Here is a 20,635-nt window from a genome sequence, read left to right on the forward strand (position 1 = left end):
TCCTCTTGGGGCTGTAGACCCATTTCCAGCTACTTTCCTGATAGCTTTTTTATTTTTATTTTTTTAATTCTTAACATGTCTACTTGGATGGTGCCATGTCCCTCAGTCTTCTGTCCCAAATTGAACTTATGTCTTATGTCCCAGGTTGAATTGAAATATGTCCAAATTTTCTTTCCTTTTAAAACTGGCTCTCCCAGTATTTCCCATCTTGGCAAATGGCACCACACATTCATTCAGGTTTGTAAGTCAGTAATTTGGGAGTCAGAAATCTCTCTCAAATTTGTCTGATGCCCTCTGTAAGAGTATATGGGTGTTTAGACTATCTTTTAAAGTAACTGTGTCACAGTAGGAATGTAACCTGAGTATTAACAAGAGACAGGTATGTTTCAAGGAGAAAGGACTCAGTGTTTCTTAACATTTGTTAGAATAGCCTTTATGTTAGCCTTTGAAAATTTTGCTTTGAAATAAGTTCCCTGCATAGTAAATAACATAAATGTAGAATGTGTTGATATGCATATTTATGCTATTCATTGACAGGTATTTTAGTGTTTACAGTGTGTTGGGCACGGTTCTAAACACTGGGGATTCAGCAGGGAACAAAACAGGCAGGGTCTGTGTCCTCATGGAGCCTCCATCCTAGCTAGGACAGACCGACTATGAACAAGCAGACGTCTTTAACTTCAGACAGTCCGTACCATGTCGAAGGCATTAAAACAGACTAGAATGATAGAGTATGATGGTGGGAGGCTGGCAAGACTACATTAGGAAGGGAGGTCAGGGAAGGCGTCCCTGAAGAGACCGCGGCCAAGCTGAGCCCCAGTGTGCTGTGTGAACATGAGGGGAAAGGATCCCATGCAGAGGGAACACCCGGTACATGCACACAAGACTAGGAGGAGCTTGGTGTGTATCAGGCACAGAAGGAATGAAGTAAAGAACCTGTGGAATTCCCTTCATGATGCTAGTCTCTCAAAGAGTGAAGTCATTATTTTAAAAAAATATGGTTGGGTGATTTACATGTACTTGTAACTCATTTCACATCACAGTAGTTTTTAGGCAGATTGGTTCACTGTTAAGCACCACTACGAGCGAACAGTTTGATAGTTGTTGGAAACTGGTTTCTTGGTGATCTTAGCACCTCTACTTCCCTCTGTGCCTGAGTCAGAGTTAATCTGTTAGATCATTTGTTCATTCATTCATTCATCTTCTGTTTTCTAGATATTGTCTGTTTGCGCTATTAAGATAAATAAATCACAGTGCTTGCTATCAAATAACTCACAGCCTATTGGTGGAGGCAGAAAAATAAGCAGGCATTGTTTGTAGCACAGTATACACAGCGAACAAGCCAACAGGGTGCCTCCTGGAAAAGAATACCTCCACTGGGTCTTCACATGAGTGAGTAGGAGACAGCATAGACTCAGAAGGGTGGGGAGGGTATTCCAAGCAGAGGGAGTTCCCTGACAAAAAGACATGGATGTGTGAGAGTAGGACACATTCAGGGAATTCAGGTTTGAATGACTGGGCGTGGATGAGAGTTGAGGCTAGGATAGTGGTCCTCAACATTGGCTGCATATTAGAACCACCCAGGGAGGCCCTAAAAACATCTCAGTGCTCAGATCATATTCCAGACTGATTTCATCAGAATCTCTGGGGGCTGGACTTGGGTATCATTATTTTCTAAAGCTCCTCTGGTGATTTTGGTCTTCGGTCTGTGCAGCTGAGGCCAAGAACCACAGTACTGCTTGGACTCTGTGGGACATAGCTCTGGAGCTGACTTTCACTGTCACTTGCTTGCCAGTGCCTCCCTTGTTGTCAGAGACTCAAGAATGTGGCTGCCTGTCTGTGAGACCTTCCAGCCCTGTCTAGTCCTGTGGCACCCAACCCCTTATGAGTTTGACCTGTGCTGTTTGCCAGGCTCATGTCCACTCCCACCCCCTGTGCTCTCCACCTTCACTGATCCTGCCCTGTTGCCACCTGCTGTCCTAGCACCATACTCCCCTAGAAGCCATTTTGGTGTATTGGCTATTAAATTTCATTTAGAAATCCAAGCTGTTCATCTCCTTATGAAGAGTTACCATTAAATTTCCTGTTTCTTTTATTTTGAGAACTTTCCTAAAGCCAATTATATTGTGATTCCGTTTTAAGAGATCAAGAACAAAAGATAACAGTGTTAAAGGAATTACCGTACTTTTAAGGTGATTACATTGTTGATGTGTGTTAGATTTGGACTGCCTTTTGTGCTGCACTTGGAGAAGACAATAGCTTGGGACCTTCTGCAGAAGGAAATCTTGGAGAAGATGAAGTATTTCTTGAGGCCCACGGTTTGCATTCAGGTTTGTAAGCATTTTGATATTCCAGCATAGCATGGGTATATACTCAGTGAAGAAACAATCATTACAATGAAATTTGAGTTTCTTGTGTTTGGATTTCCAGGACTGAGAATTTATCCCTCATTTTATGAAAGAGCTAGCCACTGCAAGGTTTTCCTTGAACTGCTGCATATTCCTTTATAATATTTATCTATTAACATTTAGTACATGATCAGCTTGGAAGGGATTTAGTAGAATGTCTATCTGTATATTTTAAAAATTATTACTATGTTAAGGTATCCGTGGAAGACCATTAAGCTGATGTTTAGTAAAGGCAGTGTGTTACTTGTCTTGCATAACATTTGATATGTAAATCGCATTCGGGTAAATAGTATTTAAAGTGTATTAGAGTGGCTCAACAACCTTATAGAATCTTATAGTGAAGCATTTTGCAGAATAAACAGTTTACTGTAACTCTAATCTGTTTTGGAAACGCCACTGTGAAACAGATGCCCTTGAAGAAAGATTTGGCTTAATTCTCATCTAACATCTGATGCAGGTGTGTCCATTCAGCTTGCGTGTGGTCAGTGTTGTTGGAATAACATATTTGCTGCCCCAGGAGGAGCAGCCCTTGTGCCACCCAACAGTAGAAAGGTAAAAAAAAATTTTTTTTAAATTACCTTTTACAGTCTCACATATGTTCATGTGTGATTTCAAGTGATGTCTTATATAATTTCCACATAAGTATGCAGGGTTCTTTAGGTTCATTTTGAAATTAAGTACTTATTTTACTTTTGATTTGTGCTTGGGTATATGTTTGATTATCTTTCTTGAAATAAGAAAAGCCCTGGAGGACTTGCGTTAGGAAAGCAAATTAACGTATGTCCTAGGACTGCAGATAAATTACACTTTCATATTCACCAGGAATGAAGTTTTGTAAAGTAACGTTCTAATCAGGCCACATTCTTCCTTAAAACCCTTATACGGCAACTTGTGGCCTAAAAGATAAAGCCCGTGTTCCACAATGTAAGAAGTTATTCACAGTTTGAATTCCACTTACTTCACTTTTGTCAGGCCTTGCTTTTCCTCTCCCCACTATCCCAAACTTTCAGCAGCATTAAAGTACAGATGATTGTTTGAACAGGCAATACTATTTTATATGCGTGCTTTGCATGTGTGGTTTCCTCTGTCCGTAATTCCTTTCCTTTAAGCCCTTTTTTATACTCTTCCTCCTCCCACCCCCGGCAACCTGCCCCATAGAATTAGTCACTCTACTCTGCTACCTCTGTGCTGTCTAAATCTGTTATATTTATAATACTCTATTGTATTAATAAAATAATATACATATATACACACTATGTGTCTATGAATATATAATATACATATGAAAACTCACATTTTTTATAATAATTATTATAATGATTTTTTCAACAAATATTGTAGTGTCTATATTTCAGGATTCTAAAAAAGCATACAACATGGTCCTGCTTGAAAGCTCACTGTTTGGGTTTAGAGATGAGAGTTAGTAGACAACAATCCAAAATATTGCACAACGTAAACAAGATGAGATGGGTAATATTAACTGAGTTCTGGGTTTCTCAGGAGATGGCAAGGAGCCAGTGAACTTGGGACGGGGGTAGCTTTGGAGGAAGGAGGAAGAAGGGTGCAGTCTAGAACAGGCGTGGCATGTTGGTGCAGAGGTGGAAAGGTGCAAGGGGCAACTTTGTTCCCGGGGGACTACCGTCCGGTGTCTGTTTGGGTGGGTGAAAAATTGGGCAAGAAGTTGGGAAGGTCATAATGACTATCTGAGAGTGATCATCAACCTTAAAACATGACACTAAATTTCTTCCAACCTCTTTACTATTAATACTGTATTGGGCTTTTTAATTTAAGGGTTTTTCAGTTTAGTTGTAATGTAGTTATTAAATCAGTGGTTATAGTGGTCTTGCTGAAAACTTTTTTCTGATGGGGAACTATGATGAAGATTTTCATTAATCACATTATGATTTCGGGTAGGACATAATCACATTAAGTAAAATCATTTGTTTAGAAAATAATATGTGGCTTCCCTCTCCACTTCCCTGGTTCTATAGGGCATTAAAATCTTGTGGACCAGCTGGCACCACTCATGTGAAATTAGTAGTCGAGTGGGACAAGGAGACAAGAGATTTGTGAGTATTTTTAAAGTTAGTATTTATAGAAACATTGTTTTAATTATCATTTTTATAGCACACCTTTGATATGTTAAATGAGCTGAAACACAAATCTCTCTTCTCTTTAGCTAAGTATCCAGGTGTGGTGTTAACCCTTTATTTAAGCAGTTTATTATTCCTTTCCTGTACATTCTCTTTTCCCAATCCCAGAACCTTAGAACATTTGTTCACTGCTGAAAGAGAAGCTGTATACTCATTAACTACTATATAGGTTCAATTTACTTTGATTTTTATTACAGGCCCATTAATTCTAGAAAGCGATGTCAGATGCGTGTTCTTAGATGTAAAGGACAGGGATATGTGGTTTAACCAGTACAGTTCATGGCCAAACCCAGAAAAATCAAGTTACTTCTGGAAATAACTTTGTATACAGAGAACTTTTCAAGAAAATTTTGGAATATAGAAAAGTTGGGTCACTACTTTTGTTTTCTTATACATTGATTTTTTTTTCCTTTGGTTATGGGTTTGTAGTCACTTCATGAAGCCATAATTGTATTTTTCCTTCTGTTTTGCAAGACATTCCCTGATAGATGCTTTTCCCCCTAATTGCAGCTTGTTTGTAAATACTGAGGATGAGTATATCCCTGATGCAGAAAGTGTTCGTCTGCAAAGGGAGCGTCATCATCAGCCTCAAACCTGCACTTTATCCCAGTGTTTCCAACTGTACACCAAAGAGGAGCGGGTAAGAGACTGGGCAGCATTTCTTGGTTGCTCAGGGCAGTGGGGAGTGGGACATGGCAAGGTGACAGTGGAGAAACAAATCACGCCCCAGAAGTCGCCACAGGATTTTGCATATATGTAAGTCTGCACATGTAATAAGCATCTTAATGCTCTTGCTTTTAGGACTTTAACAAGAAGTTGTAAGTTTCTAGAAAACCTTGATTAATTGAAGTACTCTGGAAATGAACTTTCATAGTTAGTTATTTTTAATGGTTACTGATCAAGTTTTGGTGATTTTCTTTCTCAATTTAGAAGTTTTAAGATCTTTTCCTTAGTAACTTAAACAGTGATTCTTGACTTTTTGGTACTAAGAACATAGGTGCCAGGACCTATTTAAATTTAAATTAATTAAATTTAAAAAATTAATTAAAATTAAGTGAAGTAAATAATTCAGTTCCTTCATTGCATTAGTCATGTTTCAAGTGCTCAGCAGACACATGGTGGCTAGTGGGTCCCATATTGAACAGTGTAGATATAGACCAGAAAGTAGACAGCAAGGCTTTGCAGGTAGTAGGGACCCAGTAAGTATTTAAATGAATGGATGGACAGAGAGATGGATAAATAAGCCTCTTTGGGTGGGGCCCAGGCCTGTGTGATGTTTATGCACTTTATAAACATTGACCAGAGTACTTGTAGTCATCTAACCTTGCACTGATATCTAGGATCATAATTTTGACTACTAGTTGTAACTCTTCACTCTTAAATAGAGGGAGTCATGCAATTTCAGGATTGAAGGGGACTTGAAAACTCCTTTATTCTAGTGGTTGGGTTCTTCTTCTACTTAATTTCAAATAGGTGATTGCTTAGGCTGAGTTTGAATATCTTTTGTTATGAGGTAGTTTGCCTCCTTAAGACAGAGATAGACCATGTTTTCTCTGGATGGCTGTGATGGTGACTGAAGTTAACCTGAAATATGTCCACTGGTTACTATAGCCAACAGTTGTTCTCTGTCTTAAATTCATTATGACTCAGAAGTCCTAATTTTATTTTTGTCTGTTGTTTGAATGTTTGAAAATAGCTTTTGTATTTCCAGCGAGTCTTCTCTCCCCCACACTGTTTTTAGCTAGTTCCTTTAATAATAGTTTTTCATAAGACATGGGTTTTTTTTTTTCACCCCTTTTTTCCCCCCCTGTTTTGCACTTAATTATGAAATAGTTGGCTGTGGAATTGGTTGACTGTAGGTTCTCTATGACACCTTGCCCTGTTTAGCATTTTTTTTTTTTTTTTTAAATGACTTTGGAGATGTTTGATAATGGCACAAAGATAATGGATGAGCAAATCTACTAGATGGCAGCACTGGTATTCCACAACACATCTCACTGATCTAGAATGCTAGCAGGATACCTTTTAACAGGGGCTCATTCATTCAGTAGGTGTTTTTTGAGTACATACCATGTTAGGTATCGTACTGGTACTGAAGAAGTAGCAGGGGCCAACATAAACAACATTTTTGCCTTCATGCTGTTTATAGTCTAGTGGAACAAGTAAATAAAGGAAGCAAGGGTCCTGGAGTAGGAAGCAAAGGCCCTTTGGCAAGACTGTCAAACAGAAATGAAGCCAGTATGGCTGGAGGACAGGAAGTGAGGGGACAGAATTGAGAGAGTATATGCTCCATGAGAGCAGCTACTCCATTTTCTTGATCACTAAATAATTCCAGTATCCAGAGCAGTGTATGGCACATAGAAAGTGACATCTGGCCGGGTGCAATGGCTCACGCTTGTAATCCCAGCATTTTGGGAGGCTGAGGTGGACGGATTGCCTGAGTCCACGAGTTCAAGAGCACCTGGGCAACATGGCAAAACCCCGTCTCTACCAAAAATACAAAAATTAGCTGGGTGTGGTGATGCGTGCCTGTGGTCCCAGCTACTGAAGAGGCTGAGGTGGGAGAATCACTTGAGCCTGATGGGTGGAGGTTGTAGTAAGCCAAGATCACACCACTGTACTCCAGCCTGGGTGATAGAGTGAGACTCTGTTTCAAAAAAAAAAAAAAAAAAAGAAAGTAACATATTTAACATTTATACAGTATTTACCAATTTAGTCGTTCCTCTGTGAGGGATAATCTGTTCAACAAACCAGAATCCGTTTAGAGTTTGGGTGCCAGCTCTGGCCACTTTTGATTGTGTTATTCCATTGATGCCCAGCATCTGCAGTTTCCAGAGAGATTTTGAGTTGCACCATGCCCTGGCTAAGGCATTAGTCCAGCCATAACACAGTCTTGCATTAAGTGGCACTTAATGGGAGTCATGCTTCTGTTTTCAGCTTGCCCCTGATGATGCCTGGCGTTGCCCACACTGTAAGCAGCTGCAGCAGGGAAGCATTACGTTAAGCTTCTGGACTCTGCCTGATGTGCTTATTATACATCTAAAGAGATTTTGGCAGGTATGGAAATCCTCTATCCTCAGGAACAAACAAGTTGTGACAAGTTTCTTATGCCCCCTGCTGATGGGCTCTGTGGGGATTCTTTGGTATACCTGTTTGGTCCAGTGAGTCCTGTCTGTGTATGTTATAGACACACTTTTGCCCCTGTGTTTAGGGTAATGTTTTGTTCTTTCCCAAGGCAAAATTTGATTTTAGTTCAGATTGCAGATATTTTACTTTGTTCTTGACTTGTAAATGTCGTGCCTAAATTTTGTTAAGTGTACTCTGGGATTTAAAAAGAACTAAGTAGAGATCCTTTCTGGGGAGGTAGAATTCTATTTCTACCTAACGTGATACGGGTGTTCTGCTCCTGAGAAGCTGTTGTATGGTTGGGGAGATGAGTCATAAATAAATACAAAGAAAATCTGCTTTGAATTGTATTGCTTTGTGAGTCAGTTTTTCCAAAAAGGCTGTCTATTCCCTGAGGTTAGGATTGTCTGGACAGTCTCATTATAAGAGGTAAATGGGAAGTAAACATTAGCGGACTCCACGAGGCCTGGCTCTAAGTTTGTATCTGAAAGATGAGCAAGCTTTTACTAGGTGAGGTGGAAGCAGGGATCTCCCACACGGGGGCAGAGGGAGCAGTGTGTGCAAAGCCCGGCAGTGGAGAAAGCACAGCCTGTACGAGAGGCTGGGAGCAGGCCAGGTGGGCAGGCACTCCAGAGGGGTGGGCAGTGGCGGGAGTTGATGGAAGACGTGGGTGGATGCTGGTTGTCCAAAGAACCCTTTGTGGGCGGAGTAGGATTCCGATGAAGGGTTATAAGCAGAGAAGCAACCTTACCAAATCTGTATTTTGAAAATATTATTCTGGATATTGTGTAGATAACAGATTAGAGGCTACAAGAATGAAGATGGGGAGACCTAAAGGAGGCCCTTGCCGTCATCCAGGGTGGGCTGCTAGTGGATGGGATAGGTTGTGGAGTAGAGATGGAGAGATGTTCAGGACTGTCTGAGGAGGCAGAGGTATCAGGGGCGACACACAGATGGTCCCCAGGTCTGGGACTTTCATAGGTTTGAGGTTCAGCTCCTATGGGAGTGAAGAGTGGGCATTTGGCACCCACTGTGTATTCCGTTGGGATCTGCAGGTGGAAAGCTGGCTGAGGGTTTGGATCCCAGCCTGCTGTGTCTCCTTCCGCAGACACAGAGTAATTTCCTGCACTTTCTGTTTTCTTTTGAAGTCATGTCACCACCCTTCCAGCAATCCAGACGCAAACCTGCAGTGTCCTCTTTGACTCTTCTTTCTTGTCCCTCTCATCTAGGCATGGCCATGCCTCTTCATCGACTCCTGTGTGTCCCCGCCCCATTCTTGCTGTTAGCGTGCTGGTTCAGACATTTTGTTGCTTTTCAGCTGGTCACCATTGTAGTGACTTTTAATTGATTTCTTCACCTCCATTACTCCTATTTCTAACATGTTCTGTGCACTGCTTACACAGTTCTTCACCCACAACTCTGGTGACATCACCTTTTCCATAAAAGCCTCAGAGGTTACAATCCAGATTCTTCAGGCTGGCCTTCCTGACCACCCAGGACCCATTGTCCCTTTCTCTCATGAACATTTTTCTTCCCTTCACAGACCCATACGTAGCTCCTTAGGGTGGACATATCTATGCCTGGTTAATTTTTTAAAGTTTCCATAGACACAGGAAACATTCAGTCAATATCTATTCAACTGATGGTTGGATTTCAAAGCATTTACCTATAGGTTTAATGGAAAATACAGATTACCAAAGATTGCCACTGAGTGGATATGTTAAGCTAAGTCAGTGTTGCCTTGTAATGTGCCTGTTGGAGGAGATGGAGGGGAACAGGCACTGCTTATCGAGAGGCTCTTCTGCACCAGGCGCTGTGGTTTTCCCTTCATGGAGCCATCACATCATTAGTTTTCATGTCTCTTTGACAGAGGTATCAGGAAGAGCCACCTGATACTGTCATTTTTTTTGTAAGTCAAATGCTTTAAAGCCCTTTAACAGATAAGGAAAGGAAGACTCAGAGAGGCTCATTTACCCCCTCTATATGGATCCTTACTGGTTCCACCTTAGCTGATATTAAAACCTGTTCCTCTAGATAGCTAAAACTATCATCTGTTTCCCTGATTTGTATGTCTTGGGAAACATCAGATAGGTAACTCACACCGCTTTATCTGATAGCATCCACATTCCCCTCTAAAGTGATCTGCCATCTGCTTGCATTAAAATATCACCAGAACTTGTTTTTCTTCTTGCAACAGGAAGGAGACAGGCGCATGAAACTTCAGAACATGGTCAAGTTCCCCTTAGACTGGCCTGGACATGACACCTCATGTGGTTAAGAGGAGCCAGAGCCGCTGGAGTTTGCCATCCCATTGGCCCCCATGGAGACGGCCCTATGGACTCGGGAGGGACCCTGAGGACTACATCTATGACCTGTATGCTGTGTGCAATCACCATGGCACCATGCAAGGGGGGCACTACACAGGTCTGCAGTGTGAGAGGCTGCGTGTCTGCTGGCGAGTCCTTCAGATGGGTTTGCTTGTAACAGGGTGACTTGACTTTAGAGCTTCATTTCCCCTCCGGTAGGCAGTGTGCCAACTGTGAGGGCAGTTTCCATCCTCTGGATCTCTGTCCAAGAGCAAATAAATGAACATTCTTCCTCCTTTTCCTGAGTGGGGTCGTCCAGTAGGTAGCCGACTGACTGGGGAGTGGTATGTGCAGATGACATTGTCTGGTCAACTGAGGATTTGCTCTTTGTTTACCTAACCTGCACTCCCCATTTACGGTTTTGCTAGATAGAGTTCCTTGAGTTCTATCTTCTCTCTCATTTTAAATGATTGTGAACTACTTTTTTTTTTTTTAAATTAAAGATGAGCTGTTGCTGTGTTGCCCAGGCTGGAGTACAGTAGCTGTTCACGGATGTGATTATCACACACTACAGCCTTGAACTTCTGGGCTCAAGCGTCTCCTGCCTCATTCTCCAGAGTAGCTGGGATACAAGTGCATGACACTTTTATAGTGTCTTTAAAGTGACTTAGAAGGGTTTTTCTTTTTGTTTTAAGGTTAAATTGACCTTGTCATTTATAAAAGCAACTGTGTTCATCATGAAATTTAGAGGCTAGAGGTGGAAAGAATACCATCATCTATGGGCTTATCACTGAGATAAACCACTGGTAACATTTTTTTTAATTGCGATAAAATATACATAACAAAATGTACCATTTTAACCATTTTTAAGTGTACAGTTCAGTGACATTAAGTACACTCACATTGTTGTGCAACCATTATCACTATCCATCTCTACAAGTTTTTTAATCTTCCCAGACTTAAACTCTGTACCTAATAAACACTAATTCCCATTTTCTTTCCCTTCAGCCGTGACAAGCACTATACTTTCTGTCTCTGTGAATTTGACTACTCTTGGTACCTCTTTTAAATGGAATCATTCAATATTTGTTCTTTTGTGACTGGCTTATTTCATGTAGCATAATGTCTGTAAGGTTCATCCATGTTGTAGCAGGTATCAGAATTTCCTGCCTTTTTAGGGCTGAATAATGTTCCACTGTATGTAGGTAATATTTTGGTATGTAGTATATACTTGACATGTTTTTCTCTTAAGTTTTTGCCATTGTTTTCCACTGTTGGGATTATACTGGCATTTTGTTGTTGTTGTTCAAGTGAACATTTATTGAGCCCCTCACATCCTGCTTGCCCTGGGCTCTATCGCAGCAGAGATCAATAGGTCCCCAGCCTCTATTTTCTGAGAGTGTAATCAAGTAGGGGGAAATGTGGGTACAGATATAGTTTAAAAAGGACTCCCACATCATGGGTTCTGTGGTGGAGGTGTGAGCAGTGGGCAGAGGTCAGAGCCAGAGGAGAGAGTGGTCAGAGCGTGCTGGAGAGGGAGGGTCAGCTGCTGGGGAAAGGAACCTGCTGCCTCACCTCATGGGCCAGTGGGGTGGATAGACAGGTCACAAATTTGGAAGCACAGCAGCACAGTGAGGGGTGAGTGGCGCATGCGCTTCTGCATCCTCATCTTCACACCTAGTATTGTAACAGAAGTAGCTTGATGTGGACACTTAATTTTTTATAAATACTTTTTTTGTGTGTGTGTGATGAAGTCTTGCTGTCTCACCAGGCTGGAGTGTGGTGGCGTGATCTAGGCTCACTGCAACCTCCGCCTCCTGGGTTCAAGCAATTCTGCTGCCTCAGCCTCCCAAGTAGCTGGGACTACAGGCACGCACCACCTCACCCAGCTAATTTTTGTATTTTTAATAGAGACGGGGTTTCACCATGTTGGCCAGGATGGTCTCGATCTCCTGACCTGGTGATCTGCCCTCCTTGGCCTCCCAAAGTGCTGGGATTACAGGCATGAGCCACTGCGCCCAACCTATAAATACTTTTTAATGACCACAGAATGTTCCGTTGATAGACCTCTAATGTTATCTAACCCTTCCCCATTGCTGAACATCTATATTGTTTCTGGTTTTTAACTTTTCATGTAACATTGTTGAATATCTTTATGCTCTTTCACTTTTTCTGAATTTTAATTCTGTATTTCCTTGAGATTGAGTCTTGGAAATGGAATCATTGGGCTAAGGGCCTGCATGAGCCTTTTGGGAGCCAGGCAGATTTCAGGGCTTTATTTGTTGATGTGAGGGTTGATGTGATTAATTTGATTATCTGTGTGAGTGGCTAGGATTTGGATTTCTGCATCCTTCACACTCAGTGTGTTATACATGTATACTTCTCAGGGACTTTCTTTATTAATTCAGTGGTTTCTGCAACAAGACCCCGAGTGCTAGTGCTGACCATTGATTTATAAAGGTAGGGAGAGGTGGAGGAGGGGTGGGGTCTGCCCAATCCTGGGTACTATTAAATCTCTGGGACTCTTTTCTCTAGTATTTAGCCATGAACCTCCCTCCCCATCAGCCAAGGCAGAGGAGTCCATTGGCCTTGTTACCTTTCATACTCACTTTTTCAGTCTGCTCTGTTCCCTTCCAGGAGGGCAGGGGTTGGGGAAGATTACTGGACACAATAATCTTTTATTCTTGAAACCCTTTTAGTTCAAGTTCTTTAAATAGATATTTTTCTTTTTTTCAAACTCATTTTACTGCCAGAAGTTCTTTAAATATTTAAATGCTGCAGGCAGCAACTGTTTGTGAGAGGAATGATCCCAACTTTGAGCGCATCTCGTAATGGAATGGCTTGGATTGCCTCTGCCTGCTCTAGGAAGCACTTTCAATGAGAGAAAGAAGCTAGAGAAGTTTAAAAGATGCTGTCACTTCATAGAAGACAAAAGTTAATGTGAATTAAATGTTTAGATATATTTTGCCTTGTGCTTTGGTTTAAACCATATTTCAATGATGATAATAGTATATTTGGTATCTTACATATTTTAGGTTTCTATTTTATGGGGGCCATGTGTACAAATATTGTGTCTTGTTGGATTTTTGCTTTTGTGGCATTACCAGTTGTGTCTGTGTTCTTTGGTACTGAGTGATGGAATTCTATACTTGTGGACTGGTAGAATGGAAAGGGACGTGGAGGTCATTTAACTTCACAACTCACCCGGTGTTATAACACCTTTGCCAGCATCCTTGATGTTCACCAGCTCAGCTTTGGTAAAGAATGTGTTTTCCATTTATAACACTATTTCTCAAGAAAATATGGACTGGCTTGTTACATAGTTTTTGGGAAGAAATTGTTGGGAAGAATAAGACAGGGCTACACTTTAGCATCATGTTGCTCTTTATATATAGAATAGATCTTGGAAAATGCCTGGAAACCTCCAGCTACCTTAGAGGCAGTACAGTTTGGTGGAAGGAGCTTGGGTTAGAAGCCAGACACATCTTTCTAGCTCTGTGTCCTGGGGCAGGTAACTGTTCACTAATTTGGCTACCATGTTAGTGAGCCAGAAAGTGGTCATGCTGACCTCAAGGAACCCATTACCCAGGATGTGCTCAGATGTTTTCTGTATTATTTCCCCTTTCTCATGCTGAGGCCCTACCACCACTTTTCTAGTATATGAGATGTTTAGAGTCTTAGTTTAGAGAACATTTTAAATATTCTTAGCATTGTTGAATTAAAGATACTCTGTTTTTAAGTTTTTTCTTTTTTTTTTTTAACATCAACTTTTAAGTTCAGGTGTACGTGTTCAGGATGTGCAGGTTGGTTACTTAGGTAAACATGTGCCATGATGGTTTGCCGCACAGATCATCCCGTCACCTACGTATTAAGCCCAGCATCCATTAAGCTATTCTTCCTGATGCTCTCTCACCCCTCATCTCTGTTTTTAAGTTTTCATTTGGAATGTTTATTTTATTTTTTGAGACAGGGTCTCACTTTGTCACCCAGGCTGGAGTGCAGTGGTGTGATCGTGGCTCACTGTAGCCCCAGCCTCCCGGGCTCAAGATCCTCCTACCTCAGCTTCCCAAGTAGCTGGGACTACAGGTGTGTGCCACCACACTTGCCTAATTTTTAAATTTTTTTGTAGAGTCAGGGCCTACTATGTTGTCCAGACTGGTCTCAAACTCCATATCTCAAGCAGTCCTCTGCCTCAGCCTCACAAAGTGTTGGGATTATAGGCATGAGCCACCATGCCTGGCCTGGAATGTTTATTTTGATGTAATCTTTATTTTGCACTGTTTCTAGCTATAATCGATGGTATAATGATATAATCGATTGTGTAAGGATTCTAGAACAGTGCCTCTCACACCATCTGTGATGAAGAACTTGGTTTTTTCTACTTTAAAATTTCCAATCCTTTATCAACTAGTGCATTTGTAAAAATACAATAAAAATATCACGGCAGTATCAGATTGCTATAAAAGTTTTTTAAATGCTTTTCTCCTTTTTGGTGCTTCTCTCTTGTGGGCTTGTGTTGGTCCGTGAGCCATAATTCTAGTAGCACTGGCCTAGAGAATACTTCAGAAAATAGTTCTAGGAAGAAAAGCAAGTAGAATTATTTTGTAATTAATGAGTTTGCTGTGCTGCCTCAGTTTCTACACTATGACTGAGAAGAGAACATTCTGAAGAGGAGCAGGCTGAAAGGAGGCAAGGCTGTTCTGTCTCTTCCTCTTGGGCCTGTCCCTCACAGCTCTGCTCCCACTCACCACTCCAGAAGAGCAGCTGCTCCCCAGCTGGGTCATGTGTGCATCAAGCCTGACCTGATGCCACTGGCCAATTGCTGTTTCCTTAGAGCTCCATTTGCTGCTTACATTTTAAGTTCTTTCCCTTCTGGTTCCGGCAAGTTCTCAGCTGCAAATAACTTCCCTGCCTCCGTTCATAGGTTCTTGTTCTGCTCTCCTTTTGGGGGACTTGTCTGGTGTAGCCCTTTCCCACCTGAGTCCCTTTTATCCCTTAAGTCTCCATACTTGCGGAAATGGTTATGGCCCATTGAAGGAATCACTCCTGGTGCCTTTCAGGACCTTATCTGCCCCATCCCTGGGGCCATCCTGAGTCTGTTCCAGCATTTAGCTAAATATTCTAGCACTCGATTATTCTCACCCCAAATAAATGCATATTTTTAGAAAATGTGATCATAATGTACTTTTCTGGATCAAGCTTATAACACCCTTTGATATATCCTTGCAGGTTGACTGGCTTTGTGAACTCTTAAGTTTTTGTCTGTTCTTGCTGGTACTTGAATGTTCTTTATTTCTAGCTCAGGCTTAGAATTTGGACTGAAAGAAGTCCTCCTGCATTCATGAGCTCATGTGTTCTCAGTCTGCCGGGGAACTTCCATGGAGCCTGGTTTGTGCTCCTCCCTGAGGGAAGCAGGGCAGGATAGGGCTTCAAGTGCAAGCCAAGGACTTGATAAACCTGAAATGAGCTGGGCTCCTGCCTTTCACCAGCTGCACGACCTTGGGCAGCAGGTTAATCTTTTTCAACCTCTGGAAATTGGGAGTAATAAGAGAACAAATCTGAGGATTAAATGAGTTGCTTGGCACATAATAAGTGTTATATATTATATTTATCTGCTATCATATCATTATATTGTTATTTCTATTCATATTATTTGCTATTTCTAATAGGCACTAAAATGTTGCAACACACTGAACTCAGGGTTTCTTCACCCTGGCACCGTTAATATTTTGGCTGGACAATTTTGTGTTGCAGGGGACTGTCCTGTGCATTATAGAATGTTTAGCAGCATCCGTGGCCTCTACCCACTAGATGCCAGTAGCACCTCTCCCTTGAGTTGTGACAATCAAAAACATCTCCATTCATTGCCAAATCCCACTCCCCCCGCCACAGACACAGTTCCCTGGTTGAGACCCATTGGTTTAAATAAGTGTGTGTTTTCTAAGATGAACTGGAACTGCATCTACTTGGAATAGTTTTGAATTTCTCAAGACATTTTGCTCGAGTGTGATATAGAATTTAGAATTTTTTAAAATCTCTTTCTGTGTTGCTACACGCAGCCTTAAAACATTCTTGAGTTAATTAGATGAGCCAAAGAGATGGTGTCTGTGGGTCTCATGAAGTGGCTGGTGCAGCCTCCCCTGGTGCTGATGGCGGGCTCTCTTTGGCAGCGTACTGTAAGAACTCTGTGGATGGCCTCTGGTACTGCTTCGATGACAGCGATGTGCAGCAGCTGTCAGAAGATGAGGTCTGCACGCAGACAGCATACATCCTCTTCTACCAGAGGCAGACAGCCATCCCGTCATGGTCAGCCAACAGCTCGGTGGCAGGTAAGGTCCACTCTTGTTCTTGGGCCGTATTTTCCAGAGCAGAAGATTGTAGTGAATGGTATAGAGGACCTCTCTGGAGGCTCTTATGACTCTGTCAGTTTGATCAGATGAATCCTTACATTTGCATTTAATCTGGAAACTAAAATGACTGCAGTCAAGGAAGTTGGGGAGGAATGTGACAGCAGCTGTGGCCCAGTGGAGTTCACTGGGGAGAGTGGGTTGGATCTGGCACAAAGCTCATGATGTGTTCTTGTGGATAAATGCATGGGTGAGCTGAAAAGCAGCGTGGCATGCTACCCCCTGTCCTGGGGTTATCCTGGAGCCTGTCCCATCTGGGCCACATAGCAATCATCTATAATACAGGTGTAATAATAATGCCTACCTCATGGGGTCGTCGTAAGCATCCAGTTAGGTAAATGTGTGTTAAAACATTTTGTAAAGGGTAAAGGACCATTAGAAATAGTCTGCTTTTCCAGTGAGAAGATTGGCCTCTTCTGTTAGGAGAAGGATTGATGGCTGTGATAATATTAGATGGCTTGGGTTTAGCCGGATGACATCCAGCCTGTTGTGTTTAATAAACGCAGGGACCAGTGCCCATACACAATATGAATGCAGCCACACATAATCCAAACAAGTGGACACACGTTTCCGAATGCAGAGTTTGACTTCAAGAGAGCGTGACAGAGGATTGGAATGTGGTAATGTGCAGTCAGGTTAGGGGCTATGAATCCTTGCTTCTCTTGAAGCTTGCAGGGGGTGAGTTCAAAGCAGTGAAAACAAGGCATCTCTCAAGCAGAATGACGCCCTGCTGGGGGCCAAGCCCACCCGGTGTACAGCCACTCACTCACTTAACACAGTGGGAACTCCAGTGCTCTTCCACCAGTCTCAGATGTGCTCAGAAATGACACCTTCCTGAGGTCTACTTGAGACAGTCATGCTGCTTCATGTACTCTGTTTCAAGAGCAATTTCTCTTGCCCTAATAAATATTTAAGGGCATCCCTGGAACAGACAGGGCAGATTGACATATAGCTGTGTGTGTGTATATTATTAATATTATGAAAATGGTTACAAATTTCCTTAAAACACTGAGGCTGAGAGAAAAAGAGTACACTGCCGCATCCTCTCTTCTCTTTGTGTAAGAAATATTACTGCAGTTGCTTAGAGCAGTGCTTGGCATGTAGATGCTTAATAAATATTTGTAGAGTAAGTGTATGAATGCTTGTCTATTCCATTCTCTTGCCAATTCTTTAGACTCAGACTTACATTATAAAGTATTCATCCCTATCCTTGCATTTTATTACTACAAATTTCATGCGTCTGGAAGTCTGCCTTACATCTTTTCATCTTAACTGGGGATATTCGGGAAGGCACGACATGACACAGGGTCTGGGAATTGATGCTGAGCTCGGGGTGAGGACATCAGCGCCCCCCAGCTCAGCTCGTAGCACCTTCATGAGGGTGTGTGTGGCTCAGGGCTGGCCGAGGGACCCCAACCTGACCTCTATGCCTGTTTTCTTCTCTGCAGGCTCCACGAGTTCTTCCCTGTGTGAACACTGGGTGAGCCGACTCCCGGGCAGCAAGCCAGCCAGCGTGACCTCTGCAGCTTCCACCAGACACACCTCCCTGGCGTCGCTCTCTGAGTCCGTGGAGATGACTGGAGAAAGGAGTGAAGATGATGGTGGGTGTGGGTTTTGGTGACAAATTTCCAGAATGGTAACTCACAGACACAGCAGAGTCCCTTGTGTTTTTCCTAGGAGCTAAGTCCCAAGGAGATGGTAGGAGAACCCAAAGGGAGCTACAGGGAGTGGAGCTATGTAGCTGTGAGTTATGATCCTAAGAAGCATTTTGTATTAACGGAGTCATTTGCTTTTCCTGTGTCCCAGTACTTTCTCCTTCCACTTCATTATTTTCCACTTGTAAGGTCTCTTGTGGAGGCTGGAGCTTTATATACCAATGTATACTTTTTTTCCCCCCCAAAGTGTTTTAAAAAGCAGAATAGCTGGAAGAGGCTCAGAGAGTTTGTGCTTTGCCCAGGCCCTGGTGGGGATTCGGCTCCAGGCTTGGCACGGAGGCCCCTGGCTCTCTTGGCCCCAGGAGAGCCTCACCTTTCCACCATGCTGCTCCCCAGGGAGGAAGCTGTGGAATGTTCTTTTTAGTACAGAAGCATCTAAAACAAAAACTGTTGTTGCCTTTGCATAGAGATAGTAAAAAGTCTGATAAAAATTGAACTCTTTTTTTTTTTTTTCAAACTTTCACTTTCTGCTTGGGTAATGGCAGGATAGACCTTAGTTTCGACAGGGACCCAGGTGGTGTGGGAAGGACCAGGCAGCCACAGTACTGGAAGCTGGAAGGAGGAGTGAGTGCAGCTTCTATAATGAGCACAGTGACTCAATCTGCCAACAAGTCTCAGTCTGCAGCCAGCATTTCGATCACTGTAATTCTGAGAAAATGAAATTGAGTTAAAATTGCAGTAGTCTGGAAGAAGAATGCCAGGTGAAGAGAGCTGCACCATAGCTCTAGCTCTGTCACCTCTTCTGGCTTGTTGCCTCTTCCTCTTTATTTGTAAAATAAAAACATTGGACTGCAATTCCTAAGCTCCTTCCGGCTCCTCACATTTTATGGAAAACTGACTGGTGAACCTTTGCTTGTTCAGGCAGTTATTTTCAGTACTGCCTTTAAACTTAGAATTCACTGTCATTTTAACGATAAGCCTCAATAAGGTTTGCCTCAATCTATTTTTAAGCAGTGCAGTTGGTGAAATCAATATCCTTTTAAGCATCATCATTGTATAATGGTGCTGGGTGGTGCCCACAGAATAGAGCCTATCTCTTAAGCTCTATAAAGACAGAATTTTGTAAATATCACAACTGTAGTATCATTGTGTAGAAAATTTAATTTAGAATATTTTCTTAGGATGTTTTGAGCCACACCAAATAGGAGTATGTGGTTCTGATTATGAGTTTTTTTTTGGTTTTTTTTTTTAAACGGAGTCTCTCTGTGTCTCCCAGGCTGGAGTGTAGTGGCGTGATCTCGGCTCACTGCAAGCTCCGCCTCCCGGGTTCACGCCATTCTCCTGCCTCAGCCTCCCCAGCAGCTGGGACTACAGGCACCTGCCACCACGCCTGGCTAAATTTTTGGATTTTAATAGAGACGGTGTTTCACCATGTTAGCCAGAATGGTCTCGATCTCCTGACATTGTGATTCGCCCGCCTCGGCCTCCCAAAGTGCTGGGATTACAGGCGTGAGCCACCACACCTGGCCTCTGATTATGAATATTTTTTTGGAAGTTTTAAGTCACTGGAAATAGGAGTATATGATATCCAAGTCTTTTTAGCTCTTTGCGTTGATCCACATCTGTAGTCAACAATGACAGGCCAGCTTACATGTGGAATTGAGTGGTGCGGGGGGTCAAGGGGTTCTGGGTTCTGGTATTAGCTCTTCCTTTAATGAGTTGTGTAATCTTGGTCAAGGACTTCATTTCTGTGAGCCCCAGATCACCTTCAGGAAGGTAATGAAGCTGGGTCAATAGCTCACAGCATCTATGGAGTGCCAGGTGCTCTGTTGGGCACAGGACTTGTAAGATTGTATTTAATTGTCACACTTGCCCTGTGAGTTAGACCAGAGGTCAGCAAACTGTAGCCCCATAGGCCAAATACAGCCCACTGCCTTTCTTTGTAAAGATTTTTGGAACGCAGTCAGACACGTTTTCTTACGTGTTACCTGTGGCTGCTTTCATGCAGCAGTGGTGGAGTTGAATGTTTGGCCTGCAAAGCCTAACATCTGCTGTCTAGGCCTTCACAGGAAAAGTTATACCGAGCCCTGATGTAGGGCAAGGAGGCGAATAGAAGTTTGCTGTGTTAGAATGATCCTGAGTTAGAATGTCCCTATTTTATACATAAGGAAACTGGGCTCAGAAAAGTCAAAGCCACACAGGGACTCCCTGATCCCAGATGGGCTGGCTCTGAAGGTCATGCTCCTTTCATCCCATGAGGCTTACCTTTGTTTCACCTTCAGTGTCTTACAGTGTTGTTAGAATGTCTTCATTGGCTTAGCTTAACAGTATTCTCTTTACTGTGTTCAGGAGGCTTTTCAACTCGACCATTTGTGAGAAGTGTCCAGCGTCAGAGTTTGTCATCCAGATCTTCTGCCACCAGCCCCTTGGCCGTCAATGAAAATTGCATGAGACCTTCATGGTCCCTGTCTGCTAAGCTGCAGATGCGCTCCAATTCTCCATCCCGATTTTCAGGGGATTCGCCAATTCACAGCTCTGCTTCCACCTTGGAGAAGATTGGGGAGGCAGCGGATGACAAGG

The 20,635-nt window shown here is 42.6% G+C and overlaps 1 protein-coding gene across 1 annotated transcript in view; it reads left to right on the top strand.

The window, feature by feature from the left end:
• LOC112131899 (ubiquitin carboxyl-terminal hydrolase 31-like) overlaps positions 1-20,635 on the top strand; it is a 60,427-nt gene that overhangs the window by 35,542 nt on the left and 4,250 nt on the right. Inside the window, 10 exon segments of the mRNA XM_054533815.2 lie at positions 2,219-2,330; positions 2,866-2,960; positions 4,400-4,477; positions 5,072-5,201; positions 7,499-7,618; positions 9,885-9,932; positions 9,934-10,111; positions 16,164-16,322; positions 17,849-18,001; positions 20,405-20,635. Of these exon segments, the coding sequence (XP_054389790.1) occupies positions 2,219-2,330; positions 2,866-2,960; positions 4,400-4,477; positions 5,072-5,201; positions 7,499-7,618; positions 9,885-9,932; positions 9,934-10,111; positions 16,164-16,322; positions 17,849-18,001; positions 20,405-20,635 (1,304 nt within the window).

This window comes from Pongo abelii, chromosome 18, assembly GCF_028885655.2.
Source record: "Pongo abelii isolate AG06213 chromosome 18, NHGRI_mPonAbe1-v2.0_pri, whole genome shotgun sequence".
In the NCBI taxonomy this organism is placed as follows: domain Eukaryota; kingdom Metazoa; phylum Chordata; class Mammalia; order Primates; family Hominidae; genus Pongo; species Pongo abelii.